This window comes from Benincasa hispida, chromosome 1, assembly GCF_027475165.1.
Source record: "Benincasa hispida cultivar pf3 chromosome 1, pf3_genome.v1.1, whole genome shotgun sequence".
In the NCBI taxonomy this organism is placed as follows: domain Eukaryota; kingdom Viridiplantae; phylum Streptophyta; class Magnoliopsida; order Cucurbitales; family Cucurbitaceae; genus Benincasa; species Benincasa hispida.
Genome location: NC_143478.1, coordinates 90,779,693 through 90,795,180, shown reverse-complemented (window position 1 = coordinate 90,795,180; position 15,488 = coordinate 90,779,693). Strand labels below are relative to the sequence as shown.

The window sequence follows — 15,488 nt, the reverse complement described above, 5'->3', positions numbered from 1 at the left end:
TAGTGACCAGTGCTATTCCTCCCCCAGCGCCACCAAGACTACCCAAAGGTAGATGGATCAACCACGGGGGGAAGCAACTTCGCCTGACTGAGGAGGCGGTAGCGATCGCACAAAAAGACGCTTCCAAACCGATTGAAGAGAACAGTCATAGCAGTACCGGCGACCGTTATTGGAAACGATCCTCCAAAAAGCACAGGGCATCAGATGCTGATTTTCTTGAGAGGGTTCAGAATGATCCGGTGGCTTCTAATGCTCTCTACTATTGGCTTTCGGGTCATCTCTTTATACATAGTATATATTATATATCTATATATATATATAAGTCCTCTCATCTCGTCCTTTTTTTAACTATACGGTTTACATTTAGTCTCCCCTTTTGCAATAACCCCTGAACCTCTCTCTTCAAGGACTTGAAGAATCACGAAGCGAATAATCTTTGGTGGGTCCTTTTGCCGTTGACTCAGCCATTGAAGGCATTGATACCTCCAAAGCACTGCCGGTGGATCCCGTGCCAAGGTCCTGTCAAATGCGTGCTATCTTTGGTGACATTCCTCATTTCAAGGAGGCGGTGGTTGTCAGGAACATCGAGGCTTCAAATTTCGTAGCCAAGGAAACTAGTTGCCCCTTGATGCCTACGCCAGGAAGGGTTCTCCAACCCAGAGAAGCGTGGAGGGCCTTGGCAAGTCCAAGTAATAGTGAGCTCCCAAGGCGAGTAAATAAGGCACCACCCCCGGCCGTCCCTGAGGTTTTCGAGTTCTGTGCTGCCACTGTGGTTTTCGACGTTCGATGCCATGCAGCGTCGACCATGTGGGAGACTATGCACAAGAAGATCATGCGTACTTCTTTCGAGAAGGTTCTTCGTTTGGAGAAAGAAATACATGAGATATTCTGAGCCATTTCTAATATTTGTGGTGCCAACCTCTCTTCCTCTCAGAAAACTTGTCGATGAGTACTTTCAAAACGTGGAGAAGTATAATCAGTTTCAGTTATCCTATTCCTCTCAGTTAACTTAAACAAGTAAGGAGCAACGTCTGGAGAAGGCTAAATTTGAACTGGAGAAGATATCGTACGATGAGTGTAGTGCTTTTGCTAAACGAAGGCACTATTTGAACGCGACTCTCGAGCCTTACAAGAAAAAGAGACACTGTTAGCCAGGTTGGAGGCCATCAGGGACGAACGGGCTGAAATATCGCGACTGATTTCTGAGAGCGAAGGCCTTTTGACTCGGCATAAGCTTGAGGTCTCGAAGATGGGGGGGGGGGGCGATAAACGAGATCGAGACCATCCCAATCCTTTCTGACAAGGACGTCAAATCTTTGGATGTCCTACGCCATGTGTTGGAAGCCATGCAGCATGAGCTGGGGAACTACCACTGGATACCTTGACTTAATGTTGCTTATCTTATTGGATTAGATGTACCTCAGTAGGCAGTAGCCTAGGAGTTTATATATATATATATATATATATATTATTTCTTTTAACTACTAAGTCGACTATTGTAGTGCTGAAATCTCTTATATGGAAATTTTTTTTGTCATTTTCTCAGAGATGTTCTCTGGCGCTTTTTAGCCTCCGTTAAATTTCCGCTTCTCTTATTTGTTTATCTATCTATTTTTTTTACTCATGTACATGCACATATATTTTTTTTATCACGTGACTGAACTTAAATTCCTTTAAGCTGCCTACGTATCCTTTATAATGACAGGGATCAAGTCATAACCTAGTTCAAACAAAGGTTTTTTTTTTTTCTTTTTTTAGATTTGTTAAGCATAAAACTTCTTGAGAAACTTGCCGTTGATTGGGCCAATTCTTAGTCCATCTTAATCAACTATCTTGTACGTTCCGTTTGTGTAGAATTCTTTGAATACGTAGGGCCCATCCCATTTAGGTGTAAACTTATTCCCCGTATGTCTTGTCGTGATAATTGGTCTCCTTACGGCGAGCACTAGATCACCGACGTGAAAGGATCGAGGCTTACATGCTTATCGAAGGCTTTAGACATTCGTGCCTGGTAACATTCCAACACCTGTTGAGCTTCTAATCGTTTTTCATCCAGTGTTTCTAACTCTTGGAGTCGTAGTTCGGCGTTGTCCTTCATAGTTAGCCCTTCTTGCACCTCCATTCTTAGCGATGGAATTTCTCTTTCTAAAGGAAAGACAACTTCTACCCCATAAACAAGAGAGTATGGGGTGAGTTCTGTAAGGGTATGGTGAGTGGTGCGATAAGCCCACAACGGTTCACTGATCTTTTCCTACCAATCTCTCTTCGACTTGGAAATAATTTTCTTCAGCAGGTTGCACATTGTCTTGTTAAATGCCTCAGTCAACCCATTTGCGACGACGTTATATATGGCTGACTTGTACTGCTTGAATTTGAATTTTTCACACAACCTGTTCATCAAATTATTGGAAATTGTCTCCCGTTATCCGTCACGATCCGATAGGGAATACCGTACCGATAAATGATATGAGTGCGGATAAAATCCACCATGTTTTCCTTCTTAGCTTCCATATTGACAGCCTCAACCCATCTTGAGAAGTAGTTAGTGGCTACGAGGATGTAAGAGTGCCCTGCTGATGGCTTAGGTGTTATAGGGCTGACCAGATCAAGCCTCCATGCTTCGAAAGGGCACGAAGCTATGGTCGGATGCAGAGGCTCGGGCGGTTGATGAATGAAATGCGCATGATATTGACAGGCTTCACACTTCTTTGCATAATCCATCGAGTCTAGATCATTCCCGACCAATAGTAACCCATTCTTTTCAGCTGGAACTGTAGCTTTGGTCCAGCTTGGTGCGCGCTGCATACGCCTGAGTGTGCTTCCTCCAAAGACATCGCTGACTCTTCTTTACTAAGACATTGAAGAAAAAGTCCTTCAAGGGATCGACGATATAAGACCCCTTTGTAGTAAATGAAATGAGAGGCCCTCTTTCGAACCTTAGTTTTATAGCTAGGGTCATCCGGATGCCTTCCATGCTCAAGGTAATATATGATGGGTTGCCGTAAGCCTTCCTCATCGGTTAGGTAGACTGATATTGCATTCGTTTCCCCATATGCAATCCCAACTAGAGGTACAACCTATCTCCGCCAAAGTGATATATTAAAGGGCACATTATCCAGTTTCGTTAAGGCAGTTTCTAGGTTTGCCAAGGCATCCGCTTTCTTATTCTCCATCCTCGGGACATGTTCCAACATCACGCTTTCAAACTTTTCCATCAACTGGCTAGTGTAAGTGAAGTATGGTTTCAGGTCGTTATGCTTCACCTCGTACTGGCATAAGAGTTGACTGATTATCAACTTTGAGTCACCGAAGATCTCTATACAGGCTACTCCAATCTCTAAGGCCATTTGGAGACCAATTATCGAGGCTTGGTATTCAACGACGTTTTTTGAGCATAACTTAACAAGTGTGAAGCTATAAGGTAGCATGTGCTTTTCTGGCGAAATGAGGATGATACCGGCCTCTGTATTACTTTTCCGTGCCGTACCATCAAAGAACATGACCCACCGCCCTGAGGTTTCTGTGAAGAGAACTTCGTCATCGGGCAAGTCTTCACTTAACTCCCAATCTGATGGAACTGGGTCATTTGCCAGGAAGTCGGCCAATTCCTTCCCTTTAACTGGCCTTTGCGGTACATAAACAATGTTGTACCGTTGAAGCATGATTGCCCATTTGGCTAAAAATCCCAAGATGATCGGCCTGGACAGGACGTACTTGATGGGGTTGGCTTTCGTAATTAAGTGGACTGTGAAGGCCTGCATGTAGTGCCTCAACTTATATATGGCGAAGAAGAGCACAAGGTATGTCTTCTTCATAGGGGAATAATTGATCTCAGCTTCATTTAGGGTTCTACTCAAGTAATAGATAGCACGTTCTTTTCCCTTTTCTCTTTCTTGAGCCAATAGTGCCCCCAGTGATCTCTCTTGTGCTGCAATGTATAGTATCAACGGCTTTCCCACTGCTGGGGCTTCTACGACAGGAGGGCTGATAAATTACCTCTTTATGCTATCGAAAGTATTCTGGTAGGCCTCATCCCATTCAAATTTCTCTCCCTTTCTCATCAGTCTTTGAAAGGGTTGACACCTACCTGCCAGGTTAGAAATAAATCTCCGGACGTAGGCCAGACGTCCCTGCAAACTTCTCAACTCATGTAGATTTCTTGGTCTTGGCATCTTCTAGTTAGCATTAATCTTGGATTGGTCTATCTCTATCCCTCGATGCCTCACAACAAAGCGCATTTAAGGGGATTCATCTTTAACTGGTACTTTCGCAAGCAATCGAACACGGTTCTTAGATCTTTTTAATGGTTCTATCGTCGCTTGTTCTTGACCACAAGTCATCCATATAACACTCCATGTGTTTGTGCAACATATCGTCAAACACCTTTTGCATGGCACGTTGATAAGTAGCACCGGCGTTCGTCAACCCAAAAGGCATTACTTTGTAACAATATATTCCTTTTGGGGTTCGAAATGCCATCATTTCGTCGTTTGCGAGGGCCATTCGTATCTGGTTATACCCGAAAGATCTGTCCATGAATGATAAGGCCTCATGTCCCGTTGTCGCATCGACCATGATCTCTGTGATGGGCAATGGAAAATTGTCTTTCGGGCATGTGCTATTTAGGTCGTCAAAGTCTATGCAAACAAGAAGCTGTCCATTCTTTTTGCTAATCAGAACAATGTCAGATATTTAACTTCGCGAATGAACCCGACCTCAACCAGCTTATTGACCTCAACCTCAATCTAGGGGATAAGTTCTGGCCGAAAGCGTCGTTGAGCCAACTTAATGGGTCGACACCCCTGTTTGATCGCAAGATGGTGGACTGCTACTTTTAGATCTAGTCCCGAAATCTCTTTGTATGACCAGACGAAAACATCCCTGTATTCGGTGAGCAAACTCATGTATTCGTCCTCTTCCCTTTCCAAGAGGGATGCATTGATGAAAGTTGGACGCAACTCTTTTATGGTGCCCAAATCACATCTTTTAGCTCGTCCTCCACTTCCTCTTCGGTCATACCCTCTTCGGATTCTTTGGTGATGGTGATATGGTGGCACAAAGTTCCGCCTTCCTCCTACTCTAAATTTCCATTCTGAGGATTGGTGAAAACGACATCGCGCCTCTTTACTTTAAGCAAGCCCTCACTCATGTTTAGAGTAACAAAGGTCTTTCTCTTCATGCGTAAGGGGACGGTACTATGGATTTCTCCATAACTTCTTGCCTCTCCTGATGGCTTCTGGTCCGATGACCCTTCGGCGTTTTTAAGGTTGATTCATCGCCAGATGGACGCTCGGGGTATCGGCCTCCTCCTTTCTGTAGTCATTTCAGGGGCATCAGTGCAGGTTTTTCCCTTCCTCTTTGTCTTACTAGGGACATATCGGTCAAGGGGATCTTCAGCCCTCTCATGCTTCAGGCGGTAAAAAATGGGAGGGTGGGGTTTTCCTTCGCTCCCCTTTGGAACTACGCTTAGTCTTTCGAAGGCTGACGGTCGCACCACCACCAGCGATTGACAGATGATTTCCTCATTTCCTTCATTTGGCAGAGTTAACCTTCGAAAGACCGAGCGTCGAGTAGCTCTGGGAATAGTATATGGGCTTTCTCTTTCTGCTTCTGTCATGCTTAATCTTTCGAAAACTAAGGCGCGTGCGGCAGATGGTCTAATATGGTCGAAGGCTGAGGCTCTTTTATCTTTGCCCTCTTTTTCTCCTGCATCATTGACTTCTTCTGCAGTGATATGATTTCTGTTGGTCACTTTCCCCTTCGCCTATCTGATTATGCGGACTGGATCTGATGGCTCATATCCGTGTCCCGCCTTCGATGTGGGTATAGTGTGTTCTTCTTGCAAAAGCTTCTTTTGGTTCACGAGAGTCAGGGTTGCTCATAAATCTTCAAACTCTTGAACTCAGTGAGAGTTGTGAAGTCGTAGCCCGCCTTCACCAACAACTTGTAAGCCTTGGGATCGAATTCGTCTTCAATTCGCCTCTCGGGCAACTTTAACCCCGTCACTTCTCCCTCCAACTTTTGGACTTCCTGCTTCGTTATCGGCGTGAAGGGTGTGACAAAACTCTCATTTAGAATTTCTATGTCGCCGACCAGCAAACCTTTTGAGCATTCTATAAAAGGTGACTCACCCTTTTTTCGTCTCAAAAAAGGGACATAGCGTAGAATCGGAGGTGTTGAGGCTTTTTTGCCCCTCACCATGGGTGTTTCTCCAACGCTGAGGGATATTCTACTCTCTTTTGGGCTGGAGGCTTGTACCTTGCTACTTGCCCTTTTCTCTGTGTCTATTGGCGACCTCGACGGGGATCCACCTGCTTTCTTTGCCAGCCAGTTCTCTGCCGGCATAGTCTCATCTGAATTCTCACTCTTTAGGTAAAACTTTGCATCTGCGAAATGAGACTCGGCCTCGGAAACAGATTAGAATCTGCTTCAAACATCTTAATCCCGTCTTGATAAAACTTTAAACACTGATGTAGTGTCGATGTAATCACACCATTCCTATGAATCCAAGGGCGTCTCAATAGCAACTTGTAAGTGGTCTTTGAGTCTATGACATGAAACAGCGCGTTGGCCTTCAGATCACCAATGAGGAGCTTAAAGCGTATCATGCCTATCGCCCTTTGGCTGCCTTGATTAAAACTCTGAATTACTAATTTTCTATTTGATAGCTCTTCCATGAGTATGCCCAAATGTTTCATAGTCATCTCAGGCATTATATTGGCGGTAGATCTGTTGTCGATGAGGATTCGACCCATTCTCTGTTCTCGAATGTGTCTAGAGACATACAAAGGCCTATTATGTAATTTGAATCCCAGTAGCAGATCTTCATCTTAGAAGCCTATGGATGTGCAACACGAGGCATAAGCACGTGCTGTGGAGGTCGATGCACCAGAGTCGTGCATTCTAACAATGCCTCAATGAGGGTCATCTTAGTTTCTCGCGGGAGTGAAAGCAGGTCATTTATGTTGAATGGTGACGAACCCTTTGGCTTTCCTGTCGACTTTAATGGGCCTGGAATGGTATCTTCTTCCTCCCTATTACTGATAGCATGACATGCAGCAGCCTCTTGTATCTCCTTTGAACCCCAATTGTAGAAGTTCTTCGGGAGAAAATCTGCTAATGTCATCTGTCGTCTAGGACGATAAACATCCTCGTCTCTCTCGCCAACAGCCTTGGGCTTCCAAGCCTTTTTTCTACCCTTCCTTTTTTTTGTCTTGCTCCCTCTCTTGTAGCTTCTATGAGAGCGTAGCTCTTTTTGGGTAGAGTTCAGTCTTTCCTTCTTATGGCGTGCCACAAGAATCCAGCCTTCGTTATCGTCATCGTCAGTGCGCTCTCTTCCGTTTCGAGGATCTGTAGTTAGGATCTCCTGTTGAAACCGCACTACCACAGGTTCGAAGATCCCAAACTGGATCGAACTATCCCTTTCTTCATAATATATGATTGGTGCTGCCACGGAGTTACCGTCACCGCAGTATGATTCGTTTGGACCACCTCGTCTAGATCCAACTCTATTTTCCTCTCACGGGCCAATTTGAGGATCAATTCTTTCAGTACAAAACTTTTTTCGACTGGGTGGCTAATGACCCTGTGATACTTGTAGTAGTTGGAATCATCCACTTTCCCAGCCTGTTCTAGTCGTTTACATTCTAGTAGCTGAATAAGGTGGTTCTCTAGTAGTTGCTCATGCATATCCACAACGTCAGAGTTGGGGAACGGGTAGACTTTTTCCTGTCGCTCCTTCAGGGTTAGGCCACGTATTTCGCCTCCTTTGTCTTTCTTTTCTATTTTCTTCTCATTCCCTTTCGAGGAGAACTTCAACAGGGTTGTATTAACGACCATTGATTCCTTTGTGGCACCTTTCACAAATTGGAATTTTCTCGGCACCCTTAGGAAGTCCCTCATTCCCCTATTGTCGTGAGCACGGGTCGCCAATCCTTCAAAGGTACGAGGCTTTATTCCCTGCAAGATATAGAGGAGTTCCTAGTGCATACCTTGCATGCACATTTCTACAGCAGATAATTTGGTGAGTCGATCTTTGCAATCTAGACTCAGAGCTCTCCATCGGTTGATCTAGTCGACGACCGACTCCCCTTTCTATTTTTTGGCATTTATCAGCTTCATCATGCTGATGGTACGCCTAGTTTTGTAGAAGCGATTCATGAATTCTCTTTCAAGTTACTCCCAACTGTCAATCACCTCAGGCTCTAAGCTGTGTACTAGTCAAAAGTGTTTCCTTTGAGGGTTCTAATGAACTGCTTGACTAGTAGGTCTCCCCTTATTCCCGTATTCTTATATGTTTCTACGAAGTGGGTGATATGTTGCTTTGGGTTGCCCTTTCCGTCGAATTGTTGGAACTTTAGGGGTTGATACCCTACAGGCATTCTCAGATTTTCGATCCTCTGGGTGTATGGCTTGGAATGTATGAAGAAATTTTGAGCTGGCCCTCCATATTGAGCTCTTATGGAGGTCATGATCATGTCTTGCAGTTGTTGGATCGATAGAGAGGCCACCGAGGCTGACTGTTGCAGTTGGTTTTCTAGTAGCACGGTCTTCCCCTTGTCAGTTGCTTTGACCGTGGGTTCTTTGCTTAATTCAATAGCCTCTTGAGACTGCATTTATTCTTTCAGGGTAGCGATCTCATGGTCTCGCTTCTCAACGACTTTCATCAGAAAGTTAATCTTCCTTTCCATTTCTTCCATGGCTGCTTCCGCCGTCACATCCGCCATCATGACAAAAATCACATCTGACAATGAATCTCTTTTCAGCTTGCTGGAGGTAGAAGTAAAGTTGTCAAACAAAGGGTTTTCCTTTATGACAACCCCACTTTGTGGGGATTCCATCATTTGCCTCAAGATATTGTGGGCGATGAGGGAGCTCTTCTCTTGCTTCTGCGGGACTTCTCTTGAGCGGCTGCAGGTGACAGGTCCCATGTACGAGCCATTTGTGGAAGAAGCTTTGGATGCCATCTTCTTAGGAGCCATTCGGCTTGTTTGGATGCTAAGAGAGAGATGAGAGGTAGAGATGTCCCATTGGACATTCCAATTTGTTCACACGAAGGTTCCGAAGAAATAGGTTTCGTGGAGTTGAACTTGAGTTGGTGTTGATGTTGAAGTTGATTTGATGCGATGTGGTTCAATCTCTAATAGTTGATCCTCTAATTCTCTCTCAGTTGGGTGAATGTGCTTGACTTGAAGAAGAAAAGCACCGAACGTTTTTTAAGTAAGAGTCTTGAAAGCTTGAAGTAGAAGTCTTGGAAGAGTCTTTGTGTCTTCAAGGGTCTTCTGTCTTTTAAGAGTGCAGCTTCAACAGTCTTGGGAGTCTTCTGCTTGTTAATGAATTCTCTCTGGGCTCTCTGAATGTAGAAAAAAATGTTTCCCCTACAAATGAAGAGAACTTCTCTATTTATAGAGTTCTCAGGTGGGCTTCGTGAGCTTGGGCTTTGTTGGTCCATGGGCCTTGCCCTTGGGCCCAATTAGTTAGTCTTGGGCCTGATTTGAAATTTTGGTCCAATTCAGCTTTTCTTTTTTAGTTTGGACTTTAAACCTAAATAATAATATCAAATTGGGTCAATTTAATCTCATCTGATTCAACCACGTAGTGTCATCAAAATTTGTCTTCAATTCAATTCGGGACGTATGTCAACTTCAAATTGGATCCAAATTTAATGATTTAGAAATTTGTCATTAATTTAGTAAACAACGTCGAAACTTGTGATTGGTCCAAAATTCCTCATTCAACATAGAATTTGACCCAACCGTTATTACGAACAACCTGTGAAGGGTCGACTTGTTGATTATGGTTAAAGCATGTAGACATAATATATCTACGATGAGGGGAGTGCAACTGTGGGCTTTAGTGGAGTGACCCATTAGTTAACAAATGGGGATTAATCTGGTCTAATGAGTTTAGCCAATTAATCTCGGATCGTTGGAGCCTATGATCTGTAGGTCCGCGAGGTCCCTCTACTAGCTCGTAATGAACTAGTTCTAGAATAACGTGATAAGTTAATTTGAAACGTTCAAATTAGAATTAAGGGAATTAGTAATTATATGAGATATAATTATGTGTTTAATTTGAGAATTAAACGGAATAGGAGAATTTATATTTAATTTAATTTTTTAGTTTTTAAATCAAAATGATTTTGTAAATGATCGTCTCTTCTTCCTTCCCTTTACTAAATCAAACAGAGCTCACACCTCCTGGATTCTCACTCAAAGAATACCAAAGGTTCCGAGTGGTAGTATCTTCCTTGCTACCGAATTCATGAGGAGTCCGTTCGTGGGTAGATGATAGCGATTTGGTGGACGACTGGTTTGGATGATTTCAGCAAGAGCGAGATTGGCAGTTCGTGGACAAGAGCGAGATTTCTGTGAAGAAAGGTTCTTCAACTGGTATGTATCTTGTTCTCTTTGTTGTTTAAAGTTCAAAGCATGTCGTAATTTATTGTGAATGCATAACTAGCCTGTTTGATTGTGAATGCAGTAATTCTATCACAGTGAGTTTGGAATGATCTTGCTTCCGCTCAGAGGTACTCTTTGATAAGAGTTCCTTAAATTGGTATCAGAGCCAGGTTCTGATATTCCAAATTCATTGACGCAAAGAATAACATTTACTTTCTCGATGGGTGAAGCATGTCTACAATCTATTTAAATGTTAAATAGTTATATGGATGTGGATTAATGGACTTGTGTGGGATGAAGACTTTGGTTGTTTAAATTCTTTTACATTCGAAGTTAGTTGTAAGGGCCTCTGCATTTTTGGGCATATTAACTTACTATCGAGTCTGTAAATTCAAAGTGTTTGAGTCTCTGTGAGTCGCTCGTGATGAGACTTCAAGGCAAGGAGTTGCTATTCTTCATGGATGAAGACGACCAAGTGTTGGTCGGGTCGTGTAAATGATGGGGTATATGATCGTTGAGTATCGGATACTCGAAAGCAGGTTGACGCGCATGCACTAGACAATCGTGTAGCTCAACAAGTTTCATCGCTTAGTTCCTGCCTACACGGTCGCGGAGTAAAAAGTTTACTTAAGCGCTTGTTATGTGATCGTGCTTCACAGCAACGTCGTCGTCTAAACGATCATTTGGACTCGCAGGTTAATGTCTTGTGCGCTAAACGATCGGTTACCTCATGCTTCGTCGCATTGTAAAAGGTACTCGATCGTAGCTAAACGATCGTGTTTACCCAGCCACGTTTACTATAGTATTATAGTATAAGGGTGTATGGAAGCATGTTTTCATGGTTCATTACATGTATATAAAAGTTATGTAAAGTAATGAATGGACATTGCATGAAGCATGACACATAGACTAAATTTATAAGTGTTATAAATACCCAGTTGCATGGCAATGTGTATGGTTTTAGTTGTTTCTTTTATAAGAGTTATAAGGAAATTAGAATTAAAATCTATAAGGAAGATATGCATGCCAACTTAGGTTTGAATCATGATTTTAAAAGTGTTTGAAAACTTTGTGGAGATAGACCTAAGATCATGGTTCTAATTATATTAGCAACCTATGCTTTAATCTTTTAATCAGTTTAATAGGATTAAATTGTCTAATAAAAGGTTAAAGTGTAGCAAATCTATCTATACGGACCTTTTATCTGAGGCGGTTTCTGTCTAGGTTAGGGTATTTTACGTGACGGAAACGGAACATCCCTACCTGGGAACCTACTTGGAAAGGTGAATTAGATAGATATGATGCATGCATGCAAATTTGAGGACAATCCATTAAAGAGTTTAATGTGACTACTTGAACTTGTTTAATTTCAAAGACAAGTGTTGTTTTTGGGAAAATTAAATTGACTTAGATTAAAATCAGTATTCGGATGGTCTACGTTAATGAACCTCTAGGTAGAACATTCAGTGGGAGGTACTTGGGGTATCTAATACTTCATTTAAACCTCTCACATTTCTCCCTTTATTGTCCATGGTTCAGTCAATGATGAGTTACACTTCCTTATCGGACTTGTTTTGGGGTTTTATAGTGGAGATTACAGTGTACATACTCAACCTTGTTCTTTTCAAGAGTGTTGCAAGAACACCTATAGACTTGTTGAATGGGCGTAATTCTAGTTTACGTCACTTCCGCATATGGCGTTGCCCAGCACATGTGCTTGAGGCTAATCCAAAGAAATTGGAACCACGGTCGAGGTTGTGCCTCTTTGTAGGCTACCCCAAAGGTACATGAGGGGTTTACTTTTATGATCCGACGGAAAAAAGAGTATTTGTGTCTACGAACGCTACCTTCCTAGAGGAAGATCATATTAGGGAGCACAGTCTACGTAGCAAGATTGTGTTTCGTGAGCTTTCCAACGAAACTACTGAAACTTCAACAAGAGCTATTGAAGGGTCTGCTTCATCAACAAGAGTTGTTGATGATAGTTCATCTGATAGGTCGATTCCACCTCAAGAGTTTAGGGAAGCTCAATGAAATAGGAGGGTTGCGAACCCACCTCAAGAGTTCTAGCTATGGTAGCTGATGGCGACGTTGAGGATCCATTGTCTTATCAGAAGGAAATGGAGGATGTTGACGGGGATGAATGGGTCAAAGCCATGGATCTCGAGATGAAGTCGATGTACTTCAACTCAATGTGGAATCTTGTAGATCAGCCTGATGCGGTAAGACCTATAGGTTACAAATGGATCTACAAGAGTAGACAGGGTACCGATGAGAAGGTGCAAACCTTCAAGGCTCGACTTATGGCAAAGGATTATACCCAGGGGGAAGGAGTCAACTATTAGGAGACTTTCTCACCTGTTACCATGTTGAAATCGATCCGCATCCTCCTGTCCATTGTCACTTATTATGATTATGAGATTTGACAAATGGACATCAAGACTGCCTTTCTTAATGGTAAGCTTGAGGAGACCATTTATATGGTGTAGCCCGAGGAATGAATTGCCCAAGGTCAAAAGCAAAAAGTTTACAAACTGAATCGGTCCACTTATGGGCTAAATAGGTTTCTCGATCTTTGAACATTCTATTTGATACTGCAATCAAATCGTACGGCTTTGACCAAAACTTTGATGAGCCTTGTGTCTACAAGAAAATCATCAACAGTTCAGTAGTTTTCCTAGTGTTGTATGTAGACAATATCCTACTCATTAGGAATAATGACTGCAGTTAAGAACTGGCTAGCGACCAAATTCCAAATGAAAGATTTGGAAGAGGCTAAGTTTGTTCTTGATATACAGATCTTTCGAGATCGGAAGAACAAAGTGCTAGCGCTGTCTCAGGCATCGTACATTAACAAAATGTTGCTCAAGTACTCGATGCAGAACTTCAAAAGCGGCTTACTGCTGTTCAGGCATAGGGTTACTTTGTCTAAGGAAATGTGTCCTAAGATGCCTCAAGAGTTTAAGGAGATGAGACGGGTCCCATATGCATTTGTCGTTGACAGTTTGATGTATGCAATGCTCTATACTAGACCAAATAGCTACTATGCTGTGGGAATAGTCAGTAGGTATCAGTCAAACCCAGAACAGGATCACTGGACCGCAGTCAAGAATATCCTTAAGTATCTTCGGAGAACGAGAGACTACATGCTCGTATATAGAACTAGGGATTTGATCCTTACTAGATACATAGATTCTGACTTTCAGACTTATAAGGACTCTAGGAAGTCCACTTCAGGGTTAGTTTTTACTCTTAACAGAGGAGCAGTAGTGTGGCAAAGCACTAAGCAGGGGTGTATCGCCGACTCCACGATGAAGGCCGAGTATGTAGCGACTTGTGAAGCTGCTAAGGAGGCCGTTTAGCTCAAGAAGTTCCTGACAGATCTGGAAGTTGTTCCAGACATACCTAAGCCCATCACCCTTTATTGTGACAATAGTAGTGTTGTGGCGAACTCCAGGGAGCCCAGGAGTCACAAGCGCGACAAATACATAGAGCATAAGTATCATCTCATCCACGAGATAGTGCATCGAGGGGACGTGATAGTCACGGATATCGCTTCGGAGCACAACGTTGCTGACTTATTTATGAAGGCTCTCATGGCTACAAGTTTTTAGGGTCACCTTTAGAGATGGGTCACCGAGTAGTACACTGCCTATTGCCGAGCAAACCGAAAGCATAAACGACAACTCAATTTTTACTAAATGATCTGTACACACGTGAGTTTCCTAAACGATCGTCTAGCTCTTTCTAAATGATCGTGCACCCAAGCATTTTACTAAATGATCGTCTATACGATCTCGCCCCTTTTACTAACACGATCGTGTACCTTTACTTAAATGATCAAGCATCCGTCTATACAATAGACATCCGATATCTCCCACTTGCGTGGTCGTGGTAAACGATTGTCTCTCCCTCCTTCCCTCTACCAAATCCAACAGAGCCCACACCTTCTGGATTCTCACTCCAAGAATATCGAGGTTCCGAGTGGTAGTGTCTTCCTTGCTGCCGAGTTCGTGAGGAGTCCATTCGTGGGTAGACGACAGCAATGTGGGGGATGACTGGTTTGGACGATCTCAGCGAGAGCGAGATTGGCAATCCATGGACGAGAGCGATATTTCTGTGAAGATGGGTTCTTCAACTGGTATGTATCTTATTCTCTTTGTTGTTTAAAGTTCAAAGTATGTCGTAATTTATTGTTAATGCATAACTAGTCTGTTTGATTGTGAATGCGATAATTTTTTCACAATGAGTTTGGAACGATCTTGCTTCCACTAAGAGGTATTCTTTGATAAGATTTCCTTCAGAACAGACTTGGACACATACCTTTGTGTTGGCCATCACTGAAAGACTTAGTAAATTTCTGATTTCTGCGTTGAAATGCGTTAGTGAAGCAACTTTTATTAAAAATGATACTTTTGTATGTGTTTGCTATGTATTTGAATTTTCATGCATTTTTCTCTATAATGAATGTGTTTTCATCATTAAAGAACCTAATTATTCCAACTTTGAGAGAATAATAACTCTATTTCTACAAGTTATCAAAATTCTTCGCCTTTTAGTTTGAGTACTAGTAGTTTTAAACATCTCATAATTTAAAAGTGCTTTTGATTTAGTTGGTCTTAACACATATAAGTTGTCTTCTAGCTTAGCTGAACAAATACTCACGACATTTTTCATAATGAACGCTTCATTTGAATTAAAAGAAACTGAGTACGATTGTTCAATTAAATAAAAAAATAGAAACAAGGTTCCTCTTCATCTTGGGAATAATGTATAAAAGTTTTCTAAAAACAAAAATCTATTTCCAAAAGACAACTTAGTAACTCCCACTGCACGAGCTAAAATGGCGTCTCCCGTTCCAACTTTGAGTGTCATTTCACACTTTTCTAGCTCCTGGAAGGAACTAATTCCCTGTAAAGAAGAACAGACGTGATTAGTAGCTTCTAAATCAAGTATCCAGGCATCATGGTTATTTACCACTAAACAAGTTTCCAGGACTAGTACATTATATTGACCTTCATTCTCTTTCTTCTTCTCAGCAAGGTACTTGGGGAAATTTCGTTTCTAGTGACTATCCACATTACAATG

At 42.4% G+C, this 15,488-nt stretch overlaps 2 protein-coding genes across 2 annotated transcripts; both read right to left on the bottom strand.

Annotated features, from left to right (window-relative positions):
- Positions 1 to 2,251: 2,251 nt before the first annotated feature.
- Positions 2,252 to 2,805, bottom strand: LOC150038837 (uncharacterized). Its single transcript, XM_090314686.1, has 2 exons — positions 2,456 to 2,805; positions 2,252 to 2,390 (listed from the first exon to the last, which is right to left on the bottom strand). The coding sequence occupies exons 1-2, from the start codon at positions 2,803 to 2,805 to the stop codon at positions 2,252 to 2,254; spliced, it is 489 nt and encodes a 162-aa protein (XP_090170812.1).
- A 272-nt stretch (positions 2,806 to 3,077) lies between these two features.
- Positions 3,078 to 4,172, bottom strand: LOC150038836 (uncharacterized). The gene is made up of 2 exons (XM_090314674.1): positions 4,088 to 4,172; positions 3,078 to 3,970 (listed from the first exon to the last, which is right to left on the bottom strand). Exons 1-2 carry the CDS (start codon positions 4,170 to 4,172, stop codon positions 3,078 to 3,080), a joined length of 978 nt encoding a protein of 325 aa, XP_090170800.1.
- Between the last annotated feature and the right edge of the window lie 11,316 nt (positions 4,173 to 15,488).